Genomic DNA, 18731 nt, shown 5'->3' with positions numbered 1-18731 from the left:
GAGACTGTAGCTCTTTCAGGCTTTCTAATAGCTATTTCACAACAACATTTGTTTTCTTCCGGTAGCCTAGAGAACCACATCAGGCTGCAAATTAGTAAGTTTTCTTAGTGCTTGTGTTACCTCGTCCCCGACTGCCACTTCACTCGAGTCCAAAAGTCACGTTGTACCTGGTGCAGTAATAGGGTGACGCATTTAGTCTAAGAAGATGCAAATTTCTGCCACCTTTCTAAAATGTCTGGCCCCAAATTTGAACTTGAAACTGAGGAAAAAATATTAAACAGCACAAAAACCCCCACAGATTTTCCAGTTGGAATGTAAAACAATAAAGTACTGGTAAAAACTCCTTTTACTGAAAGCAGCAGTTTTTGTCTTTAGTAGTGGGGTGCCGTGGAAACGTTGTGAACAATTAACATCTTACCTGTTGTAGATAGTTCTTTAAACAGCCTCAGTATAATTCTTAACAAGCTAACAAACTTTGTTTGAACGCGGCCAATACCGAAATGGATTGTTGTCTTCGGTCTCCAAACTTTTATCTTTACATCACAGTCACTTTGGCATGACGTGGTTATTTTTATTAACTTCTATGGTTATTTGCAGGAACAAACAGTGGCAGCAGTAGCGAGCTGTAGCATTTCCTGTAAGAGTTTCATTGCTTTTTGCCAAAATAACCATATAGTGAAAACGGGACAGCAGAAAAAAGGTTTATAAAACAAAAACTGGAGTTGTTTTAAGACCATAAAATGAACTTTCGAAGCAGATCTGCCTCCACCCATCCATCCATTGTCTTCCGCTTATCCGGGGTCGGGTCGCGGGGGCAGATCTGCCTGCCATAGCTATTTTGAGGTCGTTAATACGGTCCGAGAATCCGCTTCCAAAGCAGGTTTTTATCCCCTTAAAAAGAATTTAGCCATCAAAAATTAATACCGCTTCATTTTTGTTAGTTTCACAAAAACCTGTTTTTTTGGTAGAAATCTTATATTTTCTGCTTTAAGTGCCCCGGGCTGTCTTCTGAGTGCTACAGCTAGCTGCTGCTGTCACTATTCGTGCTCATAAATAACCACAAAAATCGGTGTAATTTGTGCGATACAAAACTGATGGCGATGTAAGTTTATAAAAGTGAACCGTGTGGTGACTTTTTGGAGACAGAATTGGTTTTGTTTTTGGCGCCGCTCTGACTAGCCGTTAGCTCGTCAAACTAAACAGAAAAAATATATATATATTTTTGAACTGAAATCAAATCTCCAAAAACTGATATTTCATGAATGTTCTTTAGTCAAACACATCCAAACAAAATTGCAGAGACCAGTTTTTCTGACCTAAAAGTTAAATAAACAGTTTTTAGCATTTGAGCCAATAATTTCTGAAGTGGGTGATTTGTGGGGCAGAGTTCCATCCTGGGCTCATGACAAGCGCTGTGCCTCGGCCGGCCAAGAAAGATCAAAACCTTCCTCAGATTTGGATCCATAAACACTGATGTGGGAATTACTATCAGAACTTGGGTTCAGACCACTATAAAGAGGAGCACCGCTCCGACCCTCGTTACTGCAGTGGACTGACTTCACACCAATAAACCAAACTTTTTGCCAGCAGCAGTCCAAACTATTTTTAAATTTTAAAAGAAAGGCAAATGGAGAGGACGTCGCCACAGAGAAGGAGAGGAGAAACAGGAACTTTTACTTTAAACGTGACATGAACGCTCGCTGTCATTAAAAGGTCTGAGCTGCTTACAGGCCGACAGCCTGAGATCAGTTTGTGAAAAAAAAATATAAACTATCTATGTGTGATTAAACAAATGTCATAGACTGAAACTGCTATTGATTAGTTTACTCTGGTGTGAGAGTTCATAAACTCTACTCTGAAGTGCCGTCACGCCATTTACAAGTTAGCATCGTTAGCTCTCTTCTGCCATCTTTTTTGCAGTGTTGTGTGCTGACGTCATGGGGACAGTCGGTTCTCAAAGTTCCACATTCCCAACTCGATCGTTATGCGAGTTGTTTTGTTGGCCATGACGGTTCTTGTGATCATCAGAATCCAAATCTGAAGCGTTTTCATCTGACTCTGGAGATCCAACCGTTGGTTCAGGTTCATACTGGTTGTATATTCATTACTCCTGCAACATCTTCTGGCATTTCTTCGTGTTCAAAAAGGGCTTCTTCTTCCATTTCCACTAGTAAACAACTGGACAGTAGCGGCGTTCTTGGCCGGCTCGTCACGAACTCCGCCCCACAATTCACCCATTTCAGAAATGATTGACTTAAACGCTAAAATCTGTTTGTTTAACTTTTAGGTCAAAAAACACGTCCCTGCAATGTTGTGTGGCTGTATTTGACTAAATAACAGACATGAAATGTCAGTTTTTGTAGATCTGATTTCAGTTCAGCTTTAAGTCAAGTGTACCTTTTATCAGGGCTTCCAGATCTAATAAATGCTGCATGATTTGAATTTATGGGTGGAGATGAGAAACTAAAATCAGATCTGTTCACTTGTTTTATTTGCTTTTGAGCTGGTAGTGACTTCCGATAAACATCCTTTTTTAAATTTGTCTAAATTCAAGATAAAAGGAACCATTATGGTTGAATATCTATTCATATAGATGTGATCAAATGTATCAGTCCACATCCTTTAAGGTGTACAATAGTTTTATTGATCAACTTAACCTTAAACGATTACAAGAAATCACTGAAACTGTGATGAGTGAAGACAGTTTGTCTCCCTTGTGTCTCTCGTTCCTCCGTCTTCTTTATCAAAGCTGAAAAGAAATGAGCTGGACGTAAAAACTGCTGAAAGCTAATTTAGCCAAAGCTTCTCAGCTGAATACACATGATCTCAAATATCCTCCACGGCTTATAGGTTTGTTTTCTACCCAAAGTTCTGTTTCAACCTCGACGGTTCTTCCTCTGGAGGCTTTTCCGGTTAGTTGCGCACAACGGAGTGGTTCAGCTCTGTTCACTGATTGGCCGAGAGGAAGGAAAGAGACAAGAAAGGAATAAAAAAAAACAAAAAAAACAATTAAAAACTTGATTCTTGCTTTTCTTCAAATATATGGCACTCGTTGAAACACAATCTTTGCACCTTAACAGGCTTGTGCATGCACGCAGACCAGCTTCCTCCTCTCATTGCCCGGCTGGTCGCCGAGAGCTTTTCTGCGGGCCCGTTTTATTTTACACGTCTGTACAACCGTTGAATACAGTCCCATCATGGCACGGGTATATATATATATATATATATATAAAAAAAGAATCTATAGATCTTAAAGGCTTCGCTTATTACTGCATTTTTATAAAGGCCGCTTTTGGACCAAAAAAAAAAAACGACCTCAGCATATCCAGAGTTCGGAAAAGAGCCCGGGCCGAGTTCTGGTCCTTGGTGCACGCCGGCGCGACAAGCCGAAAGCTTCAAAAGAGCCGGGATTGGTCCGACGCCGCGTTTAGGCCTCGAGTCTACAGCGAAATCAGGAGTTCTTTAAAAGACACGGGAAAATATCCGACACGTCTGGAGTGAAAGTGGAGTGAAAGCAGTTCTCTGCCGTTCAGAGCAGGGTTTAGTGGAGCTGTCGGACTGCAGAGCTTCTGTCCGAGGCAGGCGGGTGTCCGGGTAGATGAAACTGTAAGGCAGCGTGTCCTGGAGCGCTTTTATTTATTTAGTTAAAGGCGACTGAACCCCTCCTGTTGAAGACGTTTCACCTCTCACTGTTCCAAGCTTTTTACACCGCAGTAAACTGAAACCCACATGCAAATCCCTCTCCTTCCCGAGGGTTGTTAGGGTCTTTGTTCACCTGACCCGACATGAGGCGAAGTTCAAGTTAGGGATAACCTCGTGGTGATGTTAGCAGTATTTCATCCCAAAATACGGACAGAAAACAAAACAACAAAAAAAGTCTTATATCAAAACAATAAGCAAGTTATTTCTTTAAATACACATTCTCATTGTAAAATTCCACTTTTTATCAATTTTTGAGCCACTTCTCGAGGTCAAAACATCTGTAAATGTAACATGTTTGTAGAATTATTACTTTTTTTTCCTGTTTCTGTGGCTTTTCAATGCATCCTGTGAGGACAAACCACCTAAACGCTGCCGTTTTATTTCAGCTTCCAAGGCTCTAACTTAATTTGATCACTTTAACGTAGAACACTAACTTCTTTTTCTTTAAGGCTTTCGTATGTGGAGCTAAAAGATTAACAGCTGACCCTGCTGTCCGACAGAACGATCCACGTTTCCAGTATTTCGCTGTACGGAACAAGTGTTTGCTTTTTATCCTGAGATAGAGATACTTATCCTGTTCAACACCGTGAGGAAGCCTGGTATTATACAGAGCTCTTTGAATATGTGAAGATCTCTGTTCGTCTGTAGTGTGAACGGGTACAAACAGCCCCCTGGGCAGGAAGGGGAGGGAGAGTGATTTGCATGTGAGTGCAGTTTGAAACCTAGTTTGTTTTGGGGTTTGTTTGTTTTTTTGGTTTGAATTGCGAAAGCTCCTCGGATGAGAAGCGAAACCTCTTCGGACGACAAGAAAAGAAGTCCAGTCACCTTTTTCTTTAAAAAACCCCCCACAAAAACCTCCTAAGGCCTTTCCATCCTCCATGAGAAGTCACGAAGTCGGCTCTCGTTCACGTGATCTTGTGACGAAAACCGTGTCATTTACTTGTCGCGGCTTTGTCCGCCACTTCTCGACACAAGGACTGGAGCAAAGTGTTTCTCACAGGGGTTTGAGCCAAGTGGCGTGTGATTGGTCAGAAGTTGTTTTGAGCTTTGATGGAGTCTGTTTGCTTCTCCTGCTCCTCTGAGAAGCAGCTGAACTTAGAAACCTGTGAACTTAAAAAGATGAAGAGCTTGAGGAAGGAGATGTGACAGTTACTGAGCACGGGAGGGAAGAAATGGCCTCCTTACCCCCGGCGCTGCGGGGGGAAGGAGGAGGTTCCCAGGAGTTCTGCGCGGAGTGTTTAAAAAAAACAAAACAAAACAAAAAAAAACAACCACGTGATCGCAAACTGACTTCTTATGGAGCATAAAGCAGCCGTTAGGATCAGCACGTTTAAGACAGCTGAGCGTCTACACCAACGCCCTGCGGTGTCTCGAAAAGCACTGGTGATGAGGCCGCCGGGAGGTGAGCGAGTCACAATCAGAGAAAATGGGAGTGGACGCAGAAATCCTGTGGAAAAGTCACTGGAGATATAAAGTCAGCCGGACGCCTGCAGACGTTTGTTTAGCACGTCCACACCTGAAAAAGAGACAGAAAATAAAGCTCAGCTCTAATACGATGCAGAAGGACGAGTTAAATAAAGGATAATGGAGGATACGGATGGACGGGGGGGGAAACGGGTGACTTGCTTTACCTTGACGGTGCTGTCCACGGCGCCGGAGAAGAGGCGCCCCCTGGAGACGGCCAGCGCCGTTACACTGCCCTGGTGTCTCAGCAGCGTCTGGGTACAGATCATGTTGTCCATGCTCCAAACCTGAGACACAAGCAGGCAGAGACGTTTATTATTTCAAAAGACTTCAGTTGGTTTGTTGCTCAAGACTGAATCACGCTCTGCCTTTCAGCACGCGTACACACACACACACACACACACAAACAGACAGGTGTGTTCTCACCCGGAGAGAGCGGTCGTAGGAGGCGCTGAAGACTTTAGTCTGGTCCGGGGTCGAGATGACAGCCAGAGCGTAGACCGTTCCCACGTGACCCGTCAAGGTCCGCACTTGTTCTTTAGACTCAATATCCCACACCTGAGGAGAACACGGAGCCCATCAGCACCAGAACCTTTTTACTGGGTCACAAACTGGAAGACTTGAACAACAGATTAGTCGAATAAAAGGAAAAGGGGAACGTCATTGTCCAATGCAATCTGAAGTTAGGCTGTCTTTGTGTGTGTGTGTGTGTGTACAGAGACGGGAGCCTCTGCGTGTTCATCTCACATGGATGAGGTTCTCATAGGTGCCGCAGACGATGTGGTGGTTGGTGACAGCGATGGAGTAGACGCTGCCGCCGCTGGTCTGCAGGACGTGCACGCACTCCAGGGAGCGGATGTCCCAAATCTGAAGAGGGCAAAACGAGGAGGAGGAGGAGGAGACAGAGAGAGGGCGTTGAGCTTAACGAGGAGCGGGCGGCACCGAACTCCGCCGCCGCGGTAACGGCGCGGGGCTGACGAGCCGACCAACCAATACGGCGCTGATAACCTGTTCTCCATCAGCTGTGAAGAAATGTTATAAACTAACAGAGAAACTGTAGAAATCCCCCACTTCTGTTTCCTTTTGAAGGAAAATGCTAATAAATATTAAATCTTCCAAAACCAACAAGGAAAGCTCATCATGTAGGAAAATAAGCACTTTTAAAAGGAGTCAAACAGACTATTAGCAGCTTCTTGGCTGCAGGAATAATTTTAACTAATTACAGACACAGAGTTATTTCTGTGACTCTTTTTAGATGTTTATCTGAGACCAGCTACAATGTGTGAAAAAAAAGCAGCAGCAATGTTTATTTTATCTCTCCTAAACAGTTCTTTCTCTCTTCCTGCTCTTTGTCTCTACAGACAGTCCCTGAGAAGATAATTAGTGACCAACTACCTCCTATTTATTCCCACACACACAGAGAGGAGCCGCTGATGCTCATAGACACATATTGACTTTCTAACAACATAAAAACAGGTTCAGATTTCCTCATTTAGGTGAAGCATCGGGAGATTTGGTTCGTTTTTCTTGTCTCTTTAGCGGTTCCTTGTTCTTTCTCCGACGTTTTCTCATTTTTATGTGCAAAAATAAAACTGCGGCCGCCTCAGATCTGTCACTGGCTCAGAAGAGCGGCAGCGAGCTGCCCTTCTGCTGCAACTCTGCGACAAAACCGTAGCGGAGCAACAAATGAAGTTTCAGCTAAGAAACGGGCTGCTGACAGTTTCTAAATGTTCTCCACATCCATCAACAAGTTTAGCTCCACTCATCTTGTTACAAACAAAACCTGGGCCTTCAACCCGCCGCCCCCAAAATGTCCTCAATAACCCTCTCGTCCCCCTTTGCTCCGGTTTCTCCACATACCTTGATGGTCTGATAGGAGCCGCTGTACAGGTGGTTCTGGGAGGCCACCAGAGCTCGGACCCAGTGGTTCAGACCGGTCAGCTCCTTCTTCAGCTTCAGCTCCGTGCCCACGATGTCCCACACCTACGCAGACACGGACACAAGGTTCACTCACAACACCTCTGCCTATCGGGTTCTGTGGTCCCCATCTAGAACTTTGTACAAGAACTTCTAGTTTTGTCGTCCTTAGCCATTTCTCATGAACCTGCCGCCACTCAGGATATTGGGTAAGTCCTGATTCGCTCAACGCTGCTTCTGGTTGGGTCCGATTCAGGGGATCAGGTGACGCGTGACTCATAAGGAACGACGATTGGTTTAAAGTTGAGCCCAAGTAGCCAATCAGAGGCACAGCTGGGCGAGTGCCAGGAATCTGATCCGAGGTACTGAGGACTGTAACATATGGTCTGTACACCGAGAGAAGGATCAGGGGTCTCGTTTTTCGCCCAAAAGGTGCCAAAACAAATCCAGATTTATAAAAGCGTGCGTAGGCACCCCAGCATTCGACTTCCCTTTATAAATCCCACCTGTACCTAAAAGGTCCCGCCTCAGGTTCTGCCCTGCACACGCCCACATTCAACCACAAACGGTCGACGCAAATCCACCTCATGGATGTGAAGGTGGACGTTGTTTCATGGTCACCAATGGCAACCGCGGAGAAAAGAGCGAAGAAACTAAATTTCACAGAGGCAGAAATTGATATGTTGGCCAATGAGATGGAGAACAGCCGCAGTTGTGGCGTTACAAATAAAAGGAAGCGTTGTCATCACTGGTAATTCGGTGGTTGGGACATAGAGGACTATGGACGAGGTGAAGGCAAAAAAGCGACTAACTGGCCAGCTACAGGTGGGGGTAAAGGCGTACCTGAACTGACACCTTTTGAAAGACGGATGGCCGGTGTCGTGCTGAAAAGCGATGGTTTGCCAAAAACTGATCGGGCACGCCCCTTCTGCGCTCTGAGGGTTTGGAGAGGAGGTTAGAAGGCAGCGCCTGAGGGGGGAGCCACCGTCCCCTCAAGTGTTAATCTGGGGTACACATCACCCTGGTGATCATCCAGGGAGAGGAATGTGACGGGGAGAAAACTTATAGCTCACCGGCAGAAGCAGTTCTGAAAGCTTATGATAAAGTCGATGTAAGATTAAAGTTTGATTATGGAGTGAAATTAAATATCTGAGGAATCAGGATGAAGTGTAGCTTCATTACCCAGTTCCCCCCCCCCCCATCTCCAAAACAAGCATATATGTTACGCATGGCTCAGAGTTGCACTTTTTCCCGTCAGGTTTGTTTTATAGATCCCAAACTGTGAGTGGAAAGTGACGTATGCAAGTTTACAAATGAGAGCCCAGACGCTGTAAGAAAAAAGCAAATCTGTTGGCAATTACATACGAGAGGGAAAACATGCTGCGTATAAATCCGAGCTGGAGTTAATGATGTCATGAGGAGGAGGAGGAGGGAGTGAAGGGCTTGATAAGAAAGGAAAGTCCCCGAGTAAGAGCTCTGACCTCAGCACATAAATTCAAACAATCCGGACGCCAGCATGTGTCCTGCTAAGCTCTGCCTCTGAGGGGATAAAGACTCCTTCCAGCCCAACTCTACCTTAATGGCCTTCAGCGAGCCGCTGAACAGCATGTTGTGGGAGGAGACCAGCGTGCACACGGGGTTATCGTGGGCGCGGATGGTGTTGACCTTCTGCAGGGTCTGGATGTCCCACACCTGTGCGGGAGAAGCACCAACGCCACACGTCTTCAGTTTGCGCAAACAGATCAAACCTGAAACTGAACTCATGTAGAAACGAAGACGAAGGGCGACTTACGATGATGGTGCAATCCGCCGAGCCGCTGTAGAGCTTGTTGCTATGGAGACAATAACACAGAACGTCATGTTTGAGGGGTGGTGGGGGGGGAGAGAGACCAGCTCTCCCAGCTGACATAAATCACTGCACAGAGCATGTGTTTTTGTGTGCGGCGTGTTACCCCTGGATACACAGAGCCAGCACGATGCCGTCATGACCCTCCAGGGTTTTCTGGCACTTGTAGGTCGTGCAGGTGTCCCAGACCTTACCGCAGGGGGGGAAAAAAAAACACACGCACAGATTTATTAGATGGTAATAACTCACATATATGTAGGAGTCATAACTGCGTTGTTTCCCTGCAGGTTTATTTTCGGCGAGCGCCGTCGTCGTCCTACCTTGATCGTCTTGTCAGAAGAGCCGGAGAAGAGCAGGTCCCCGGTGGAGTACACGCACAGACACCAGACGGGACCCTGGTGGCCCACGAATGTGCCCTTACACTTGAAGATCTGCTGCGGGTCGTAAGCTGCGCGCAAAAACATAGAGTCGGGAGTCAGAGGAGGGTGGGGTGGGGGGGGACGGGCTGAAGCGAGAGGTGAAAGGTCAGTAAAGGCCCCGTTGGTCACTTTGTACTCAAGCCTTCCAGTCTTCCTACCCACCTGCCGTGGCCCTCTTTGTACCCGTGTGGGTGGTTTGAAGTAGCAAAGGAACAAAGATACCCGGTGCCCTTTACAACAATGTTGAAGCCCATTTCAGTGACCCAGTTTGTTCCCATTTTGTCCACACTGACATTTAACGCCTGGTAAAGGACTGTCTTCAGTTTGTTCTGCAGGCTGCAGCTCATCCAGCTCAGCTTGGTCTGCATTGTTCTCAAACACTGATGGAAGAGTTTAAAGCAGGGGTGGCCAACCCTGGTCCTGGAGAGCCACTATCCTGCAGGTTTTACTTGTTTCTCTGCTCCAACACACCTGATTCAGAGGTTAAATCACCTCCTCATGTTCTGCAGAAGCCTGTTAATCACCCATTGATTCAAATCAGGTGTTGGAGCAGAGGAACAAGTAAAACCTGCAGGATGGTGGCCCTCCAGGACCAGGGTTGGCCACCCCTGGTTTAAAGGGACAGTCCAGTCAACTTCGATGCTGATGTTCTGTTAGCAAGGCCACCTGTACCCTCACAGCCGACCTTAATCTGTTAAATAAATGACGCACGGCGGCGCTGTAGCTAACTGAGTCAGGCAGTGATCGAGCTAATTCATCCATTCATTTCTCAGCTCAGATTAAATAAAACATTTAATAATTGTTGTCGACAAAGAGCTGAGCGGGAGCTGACACTTTCCACTGTGACGGAATAAGCTGAAAATTTCCAGCCAATCGGAGCGATTCCTCAGCTTCAGCCCGCTGTGAGAACAGAAGCTCCAGGAAGTTAAAGGCAGGACTTTCTACCGCTGCCTGTTTGAGAGCTGGATTCATTTAGACCCACTCTGAGGATCAATAAATTGGTAACCAGTAGGTCGAGTTAAAAAACTCAAGTTGTGTTGCATCGAACGGGCATCAAAATATGTCGTTTGATGAGGTTAGAAAAATCAGGTGGCCTTGCTTGTTCTGTCTGGTGTGATAGAACGCCACGTTAGCTCGTTTGTTTCGCTTGTTGACATTTTCTCCACTGAACAACGTCCGCATTACGACTTCAATGTATGCGTGGACACCGACTCTACCTGCAGCGAGCGTTATCAGGAGCATATCTGAATATTCCCGCTGATCAGGCGGTCTGATAGATTCAGCAGCCTCGGCGTGCAACACGGACGTTGTTCGGTTGTACCGCGGCTGATGAAGCACCAACTACTGATGACTATCAGAGCTGGATTATCCCTTTAAATTGTGTGGTTGTGCTTCATATTTACACACGTGTGCGTGTTGATGCGTGCTCGGACGCTGGTATTTTACTGTATAGCAACAAAACTAAAGCCTGAGTGTCTCCAGTTCGACTGAGCAAAGGTTAAAAATAACACAAGGCGAAAGGAAAAAAGAGGTACATACAGCCCAGGATCCCCATGTTGAGTCTGGCGTTGATATGGGACAACTCGTCCTGTAAAGACACAGTCCATGAGTGTCCAACATCTTAGATCTTTACCTCATTTGTCATGCCTCAGACATTTAAATTTATTGCCTGAAATCAAACTCAAATGATTGCTTTTGTAGACGGCTTACATTAAGCATGGAGGCGTCTCTCCGAAACTCCATCAGGTCCTCGCTGAGTTTACTCTGGTTCTCATCCAGCATATCTAACATGGAGATACACAAACAGGCGTTTTACAGCAAGAAAAAACAAATACTTTATAACAAATCAACATCTTAGTATCTAAGAAAGCAGCGATGTGGTTTTCTTACAACAAAATGAATCGAAATCATTTTCTTATCTCACCAAACTTGAGCTCCAGGTTTTTCTCCAGCTGATCCAACTTCTCAGAGAGTTTGCCCAACATGGAGCGCAGGAAAGCGATGTCTTGGTCCTTCTGAGCCAGAGTCAGCTGCATCTCGTGGAACCTGAACACCACCACAGATCACACTTCAACAACGGCTGGAGAGTTACTAAATATATATATGTACAAATTTCTTTTTGTTGAGTTATTTAGATTCAGATTAGTAGCCCACCTGTCGTCGGTCTGCTGCAGAAACTCCTTCAGACCTTCAAACTTACAGACCTCCAGATGGGTCTCATACGTGTCCTGGTTTCCTATGAAGGTACAGCTGTTGGAAAGAAGAGTGTTTTTATTAAATGAATTTTTGGAAGCAGCAGATTTTCTATCAACAGAATGTTTGTAAATACACTATATAACCAAAAGTATTCACTCGCCTCTTTCCAGACACTTATGAACTTCAGTGACCTCCCATTCTTAATCTTTAGGGTCTAATCTGATGTTGGATCACCCTTTGCAGCTCTAACAGCTTCAACTCTTCTAGGAAGGTTTTCCACAGGTTTAGGAGGGTATATGGGGATTTTTGACCATTCCTCCAGAAGCTGATCTGTGAGGTCAGACATGTTGGACAGAAGGCCTGTCTCTCAGTCTCTGCTCTAATTCATCCCAAAGGTGTTCTGTCAGGTTGAGGTCAGGACTCTGAGCAGGTCAGTCAGGTTCTTCCACACCAAACTCCCTCATCCATGTCTTTATGGACCTTGCTTTGTGCACTGGCAGCCATGTTGGAACAGGAAGGGGCCGTCCCCAAACTGTTCCCACAAAGTTGGGAGCATGAAATTGTCCAAAATGTCTTGGTATGCTGAAGCTTTACGAGTTCCTTTCACTGGAACTAAATAGCTGAGCCAAACTCCTGAAAAACAACCCCACACCATGATCCTCCCTCCACCATGCTTTACACTTGGCTCCATGCAGTCAGACAAATATTGTTCTCCTGGCAGCAGCCGAACCCAGACTCATCCAGACAGAGAAGCATGATTCGTCCCTCCAGAGGACACGTCTTCACAACTCTAGAGTCCAGTGGCGGCGTGTTTTACTCCACTGCATCTGACGCTTTGTTCTTAGTGATGGAAGGCTTGGATGCAGCTGCTCGGACATGGAAACCCATTCCATGAAGCTCTCTAAGCCGTTCCTGAGCTGATCTGAAGGCCTCATGAAGTCTGGAGGTCTGTAGCTGTTGACTCTGCAGAACGTTGGTGAACTCTGAGCTCTACGAGCCTTAGAACCCACTGAGCCCCTCTGTGGTTTTACGTGGCCGACCACTTTGTTTCCAATCACTTCCTCTTTGTTATAATCCCACTAACAGCTGACTGTGGAATATTTAGAAGGAAATTTCACGACTGGACTTACTGCACAGGTAGCATCCTATCATGGTACCACGCTGGAATTCACTGAGCTCCTGAGAGCGACCCATTCTTTCACTAATGGTTGTAGAATCAGTCTGCATGACCAGGTGGTTGATTTTATACACCTGTGGCCACAGAAGGGATCGAAACACCTGAATTCAATGATTTGGATGGGTGAGTGAATACTTTTGGCAATATACACATCTCCTTTTATCTGCTTGTTGACAAACAGAAAAGACCGACCCGTATTTGGAGTGAGGACACTTGATGTGCTCGCATTCCTTCAGGTGAGTCTCCAGGTTCATGGTGAGCAGGGGGGGACAGGAGGGGTTGTTGGGACACCGTACTGGCCGGTAGTCGCACGTCGCCTCGTGTTCTCTGCACGAAAAACACAAACGTCAGGAGGAACCTGATTAAACCAGCAGCAAAAAAAACCCAACAAAATGCTGTGAAGCAGCCGGTTCTCTGGGCCGTACTTGCGTGCGGACAGTTTGATGGTGAACGGGCAGCCCAGCGGGTCCACCTCGAACGCCCCGGGCTTCCCTGCCACAGAGGTCGTGACGGCGGCGGCGGCCCCGCTCGCGCTGCTTGGCGTGGCTCGGCAGCCGTATTTACAGTGAATGAACAGCTCGCCGATCTGCTCGGCCACGGCGATGTTGTTCACGACGACGGTCAGCTTCGCGGTGTCCACGGGGCACTTATCTGCAAGGAGCACGGACATTACGCAGCTTTAACTTGTTGTCACCGCGGGACGGGGACGCCGGCCGGCCGCGGCAAAGACTCACCTGAAGTCAAGGCACAGCGTCTGCAGAAGGTGTGCTGCGGGGGAGGAAAACCAGGAGAAATTTACAACTTTTCCACTTCTGTTTATACTTTAAAGCTTTTAAATGTTTGATACAGTCTGCTCAGATTCTGATACAGTCTCTTTAGTCAAAGGCTTCTTCAGATTAGCTGTAAAACGGAGGAGATCTTTCCTGCCCACAGCCATCACCATCTATAATAACTCCTTGATTTAAATGAGCTACGTCAACATTTAATTTCCCTTTGGGATTAATAAAGTATTTTTGAATTGAATGGCAAACTATTAAAAGGGACAGTTATGACAGGTTATGAACTATAAATATCTTACCTGTGGCAGATAGCTCTATAAACAGCATCAGTTTGGAGCTTTTGGTTTGTTCGGCTGTATCAAGACAGCTTTAATGTTATTCATTTCTCATCTTTATTAGTTAACAGCTCACCTTTAAGTGAAATATAAATGTTACTTTAATGTTATGGTGTTATGACATTTATCTTACGTCTGCTGCGGTGCCAAATGAATCTCCTCAGGGATAAATAAAGTATCCGTTCATTCAGTCAACTCAAATATTTAACGTATTTTCCGGACTATAAGGCGCACTTAAAAGCCTTCAGTTTTCTCAAAAAAAGACAGTGCGCCTTATAATCCGGAGTGCCTTATATATGTAAGAAGTCGTGATGTTTGGTAAACTACAAAGCCGCACCGCTCGCAGCATTAAGGCTCAGTTATAGTCTTGCAGGACTCTGTGCACGGACCTGAGCGAGCGGTGGAGGCGTTTATACTTGACGCTTATTCTTCCGTGAGTTTTGAACCGTTTGATTATCTTTGTGATCTCTCATAGAGGGATCATAGAAATGCTGATACAGGCGAACCAGCTCCGCTAGAGCAGCGAAACTGTCCTTTTTTAATGGAGCACGAAGTTACAAAAACTGGGAGGTGCGCTACAATGCACCTTATAGTCCGGTGCGCTTTATATATGACAAAGGTTCGAAAATGGACCGTTCACTGACAGCGTGTCTTATAATCCAGTGCACCCTGTAGCGCGGAAAATATTTGTTGATCGGTTTTGCATTCTGTAGTTTTTCTGGCAGAAACACGATGATATTCCTGCAGGAAGAGATCCCAGGCTGCACTGGGAACAACTACGGCTCTAAATAACCATCAGATTCTCTATAAATAAGCACATAAAGTGAAACTAACTGTGAAGTTTAGGTTTTACAAAATAAATAAATAGCGTTTGGATGATCTATGAATTTTAGAGACAGCAGCAATCCACGTTGGTCTGACTAGCCGTTAGCTCGTCAAGCCGGTCGTTTTCAAACTTTTCTTCAAACCGCAGTCGTTTAAAGAGCCATCTACAGCAGGTTGGATATTAACTGCCTGTACACTTTCAGCTGAAGCTCCACTTGAAAAGAACTGAATCATTTCTTTAAAGTTTGAAACTGAATCTGGATCAGATTGTGGTCTGGTCTTTGTTTCGGTCTCAATAAGCTCCTGCAGCCAGTTTGTCCCACANGTTGCAGGAGCTGATCTTTAGTTTGAACCAGTTTTTTTTTTTTTTCCTCTGACCCCAGTAACCTAAAGCTTCTGGTTTCTGTCGTAATGTAGACCTTCCTACGTTGTGGCAGTTCAAGCGAGAGCAGGCTAATTTGACAAAGAAACAGAACATTTCATCGCTTGGAGGCTTTACAAGCTGTGGAAAACGAACCCACCCCACACGTGGTGATGACGGGGTCCTTGAAGACGTTGCAGCACAGCTGGCAGCAGAGCTTCACTGAGGGCTGCTCGGCGAACACTTGGGGCTCCTGCTCACGAACACAAACACAAACCCGACGCGTTACTCTGCCAGCCGCGCTCTGGTTTCACTCCGGCGGCTACAGACGCATCTGCTAAGCTCGTGTTGAGGCTTCCGGGCGGGGACGTACCGTGTCTTCCTCCTCCTCGTGCAGGGAGAAAGTGGAGCGCAGCGACATGTTGGACTCCGAGTGGAGAGACCGGACCGAGATGGCCGAATCAGACCTCCGGGGAGTCCCGATGGGAGGCTGAGTGGGCGACAAGAATTCTGACGTCAGCGGCAAGGTCTGAGTATCTGACCGGTTTAGGCAAACTGGGGAGGGAAGAACCAAAGAGGGGTTTACCATTCCTTCGTCGTCATCGCGGGGGGAGTAGGTCAGGGTGCTCGAGGAGGAGGGGGTCCTTCTGTGCTGTTTGTACGAACTGGACCCTTCGGCTGAAAACGTATCAAAAGCACAACTCAGAGGAGATAAGGCCGGAGGAAGGGAGTGTCTTAGATGTAGGAAAGAAAAAGAAAAAAAAAAGAGGAGGATTATTAGAGCAGCGTTACCTTTAGATCCAGAAGCCACTGCTGAGAAGGTGGGGCCAAACGACGCCTCCATCCTGCCCTGCAGAGAATCGAAACAAATCAGGAGCTCAGACGAGTCAATTAACTTTTACTCTTCGATTTCCTAAATACAAAAACAAAACAAACTCGGTCCTTACCCCGCTGCCGGAGTCTGCTGGAGGCGTGGAGGGACAGCTGGGGACGGACGATGTGGCGGCTGCTGCTCCTCCGTTGAACTGGTTGTAGCGAGGGGTCTTACTGCTGCTCATAACCCAGATGTTCCAGACACGTGAACGGGAAGCATCCGCAGCTGGCTGAACTGCTAGGCCTGGGGACGGCAGGAGGAACGAAAAGGGGAGGGTTTTTAATTTTTAGACAATACAGTAACTACAAGTCAAAACTAAAGCTAACAAGGAAATCAGAAACTGCAACAAACATTTCAGAATTATGTTGGAATTACAGTAAAAGTTCAAGGAACTAATAATAACTTCTGATTGCACCGTGACGCATTACAGCCACTCATCATGGGCGTCACTATAGTCGGAATTTGAGGCTTTTAATGGTTTTACAACTTCAATTTGTTTGTTTGTTTTTTAAAAACAAGAATTGGGTGCACAAGTTAGAATTTATTATGGGTTTTCTCTGATCCGCACAGAGTCAGAATGACACAGACAAGCTTAAATCTACAAACAAACCCCACTTTATTTAGTTAACCGCCTCTTGGCGAGGTGCTCCTTGGCCGCACACTTTCTGTATCCGTCAACGAGCTCCGGGTAGAAGTCTGGCTGATATTTGAACCGTTTTGACAGAACTGGTGGAGTTCATTTGAACTGGTTGGTTCTTCTGGTGAGGTGACGTTCCACGTACCTGGAGCTGCTTTGTGCCGCCGGGAATCGACACAGCCAGGGACCCTCCCTCGTCAGAATGGCGTCCAGCCTTGACGGTGCTTCTCGCAGGTGGTGGCTAAGTTGAGCCCCAGGAGCCAAGGCTTGAGGCCCCCCACCCCACCCCCCAGGAAGGTGCTCCGGTTTCCCTTTTCTGGGTGAGGTGCCCTGATGCTTACATTGTTTGTCAATCGAGGTTTCACCTGAGGCCAGGGGAGACCCTACCAAGGGTTGACGCCCCAGACAACATAGCCCACAGCATGATGCCACCACCACCATGCTTGACAGTTTCTACACTGTTTCTATGCTTGAAAGCCCGACTTTCGCTCCTTTGAATGTTCTTCTCGTCCAGGCAGCTCGATCTTCGTCTCGTCCGACCAGAAAACTGTTCTCCGGGAGCATCTCGCTCATCCGTGTGATCAGCTGCAGAATTCAGCTGAGCTCAAAGGCGCTGGGGTTTTTGTTTTTTTGATTTTCTGGGTGGGTACCTTCTCAGCTTGTGGCGATGGAACACTGTCTTCAGCGTGGACGGAGACGTTTGGGGTTCCAGTGGTTTTCCAGTTCCTGCAGACTTGAGCCTTGGTGGTTCCTGAACACCCGAACCAGTTTCCTCTCACCTGAGACGGGTGGGGGGACAGTTTGGGTCTTCTTTGAGATATCCGAACCCGATCTCGGAATCTGAACTTGTTTAGAAGCGGCTCGGGAACACATTCCCAGCTTGGTGTGAATCGTGAATCTTCAGCTTTGCTTTGATAGATCTTAACCAAAGTGTCTTGGACCTCCTCGTAGTTCTACGGGTCATTCCAGTCAGCGCTGTCAAGCAAATCCTTTTTATGAACACCAACGAGCTAGCTTGTGTCCTCTGTAGCTGTTGTGATCAAAATTAATGTCATAGGAGATGCCATAAATTTACAGACTAAATTTATCGTTGTGAAATGACACCCACACATTGGTCATCTGATTATTAAAAAGAAAAGCCCTCGTACATCACGAACCTGATTAAAAACATACACTCCTCTGCCACAAGAAAGTCACCACCTTCACCACTCCTGGAGGAAAACTCGGTGACGCCAATCCCTCCAAGCAACCTTCAGATCAGAGCGTCGCATCCCAGCAAACGAACGCGTTTTGTTGTTTTGTGGTTCATTCGATGTTCGTGTCTCGACGACACGATCACCCCCCGCCTCCGCTGTCAGCAGCCGAAACCACATAGGAAAATAAAACGACGTTTGCGACATTTCTCGTAAAATCACACGAGGCTGGGCTGTGAAGAAAACACACAAGCTTGTTGCCTCGGTCAAACGCGGAAATGTGCTGTTCCTGTTTGGTCTGAGCTAATCGAAGTGCTCCAGAAAAAGACAAGAGTACACACAGGAAGTTCAGAGTTCAGACAGAGAGAGATGCTCAGTAAAGTTCCCACATGACCCTTTTTTCTTTACCTTTTGATACGTCTGCAAACATAAACACTGATCAATACCGTCAACGTGAAGCTGATCCACTGCTGATCCTTAGCCAGATGATTTCATGAGGACTCAGATTGTTACTTCTGCAGAAAACTGTGCCCTCCCTTGTTACAGGAAACTAAGTGTTCATGTTGATTTAACAAGAAGGGCTCTTCTTTCCATTAGGCCAGACAGAACCGAAGGAGGGACTAGTTTGTGTTTAAACAATCCTAATGCTGGTCCAAAAGCACTGGGAGGGAATAAGAGGAACACACACTGATACTGTACACACAAAGTCTTAACTTCCTGAGGTGCAGAAAGCCCAGTCATTCTTGTTGTCATTCTTAGCAGAATGACAACAAAAATTAAAAATAGGTAATTGATTATTGGTATGACATGTCTTTGCTTAAAAATAACAAATGTGAAACTTCAAACTTGGAAGAATTTTATTCCACACATTTATTTAGTTGTTGTCATTCTGCTAAGAAATATGTAGCCAGGTACATAAATGTAAGCCACCCCAGGATTGATTACTTTTGGTGTATTTTTCAGGAGCATTTGTCATGTGACCGAGACCAAAGCAACGGGTGAAAAT

At 46.2% G+C, this 18731-nt stretch overlaps 1 protein-coding gene across 3 annotated transcripts in view; it reads right to left on the bottom strand.

Annotated features, from left to right (window-relative positions):
- Nucleotides 1-2621: 2621 nt before the first annotated feature.
- Nucleotides 2622-18731, bottom strand: part of traf7 (TNF receptor-associated factor 7) — a 17700-nt gene continuing 1590 nt past the window's right edge. For 2 of the 3 annotated variants that reach the window (XM_017435717.3, XM_017435715.3), the window contains exons 2-22: nt 15969-16138; nt 15814-15871; nt 15608-15699; nt 15395-15511; nt 15182-15274; nt 13456-13489; nt 13147-13372; nt 12914-13048; nt 11503-11598; nt 11273-11394; nt 11059-11132; nt 10888-10936; nt 9250-9377; nt 9036-9118; nt 8876-8915; nt 8659-8775; nt 7027-7149; nt 5914-6033; nt 5593-5724; nt 5334-5453; nt 2622-5218 (exon numbers count right to left, since the gene is read on the bottom strand). In XM_017435717.3, coding sequence (XP_017291206.1) covers nt 5204-5218; nt 5334-5453; nt 5593-5724; nt 5914-6033; nt 7027-7149; nt 8659-8775; nt 8876-8915; nt 9036-9118; nt 9250-9377; nt 10888-10936; nt 11059-11132; nt 11273-11394; nt 11503-11598; nt 12914-13048; nt 13147-13372; nt 13456-13489; nt 15182-15274; nt 15395-15511; nt 15608-15699; nt 15814-15871; nt 15969-16079 — 2085 coding nt within the window. In that variant the 5' untranslated portion in view covers nt 16080-16138 and the 3' untranslated portion in view covers nt 2622-5203. Of the gene's footprint in view, nt 5219-5333; nt 5454-5592; nt 5725-5913; nt 6034-7026; nt 7150-8658; nt 8776-8875; nt 8916-9035; nt 9119-9249; nt 9378-10887; nt 10937-11058; nt 11133-11272; nt 11395-11502; nt 11599-12913; nt 13049-13146; nt 13373-13455; nt 13490-15181; nt 15275-15394; nt 15512-15607; nt 15700-15813; nt 15872-15968; nt 16139-16677; nt 16812-18731 lie in introns of those variants that run through there. The other variant, XM_017435716.3, reaches the window with a different exon arrangement.

The sequence above is a fragment of the Kryptolebias marmoratus genome, linkage group LG12 (genome assembly GCF_001649575.2).
Source record: "Kryptolebias marmoratus isolate JLee-2015 linkage group LG12, ASM164957v2, whole genome shotgun sequence".
Lineage (NCBI taxonomy): Eukaryota > Metazoa > Chordata > Actinopteri > Cyprinodontiformes > Rivulidae > Kryptolebias > Kryptolebias marmoratus.
The sequence above is the reverse complement of the archived record's forward strand: the minus strand, read 5'-3'. Positions and strand labels throughout refer to the sequence as shown.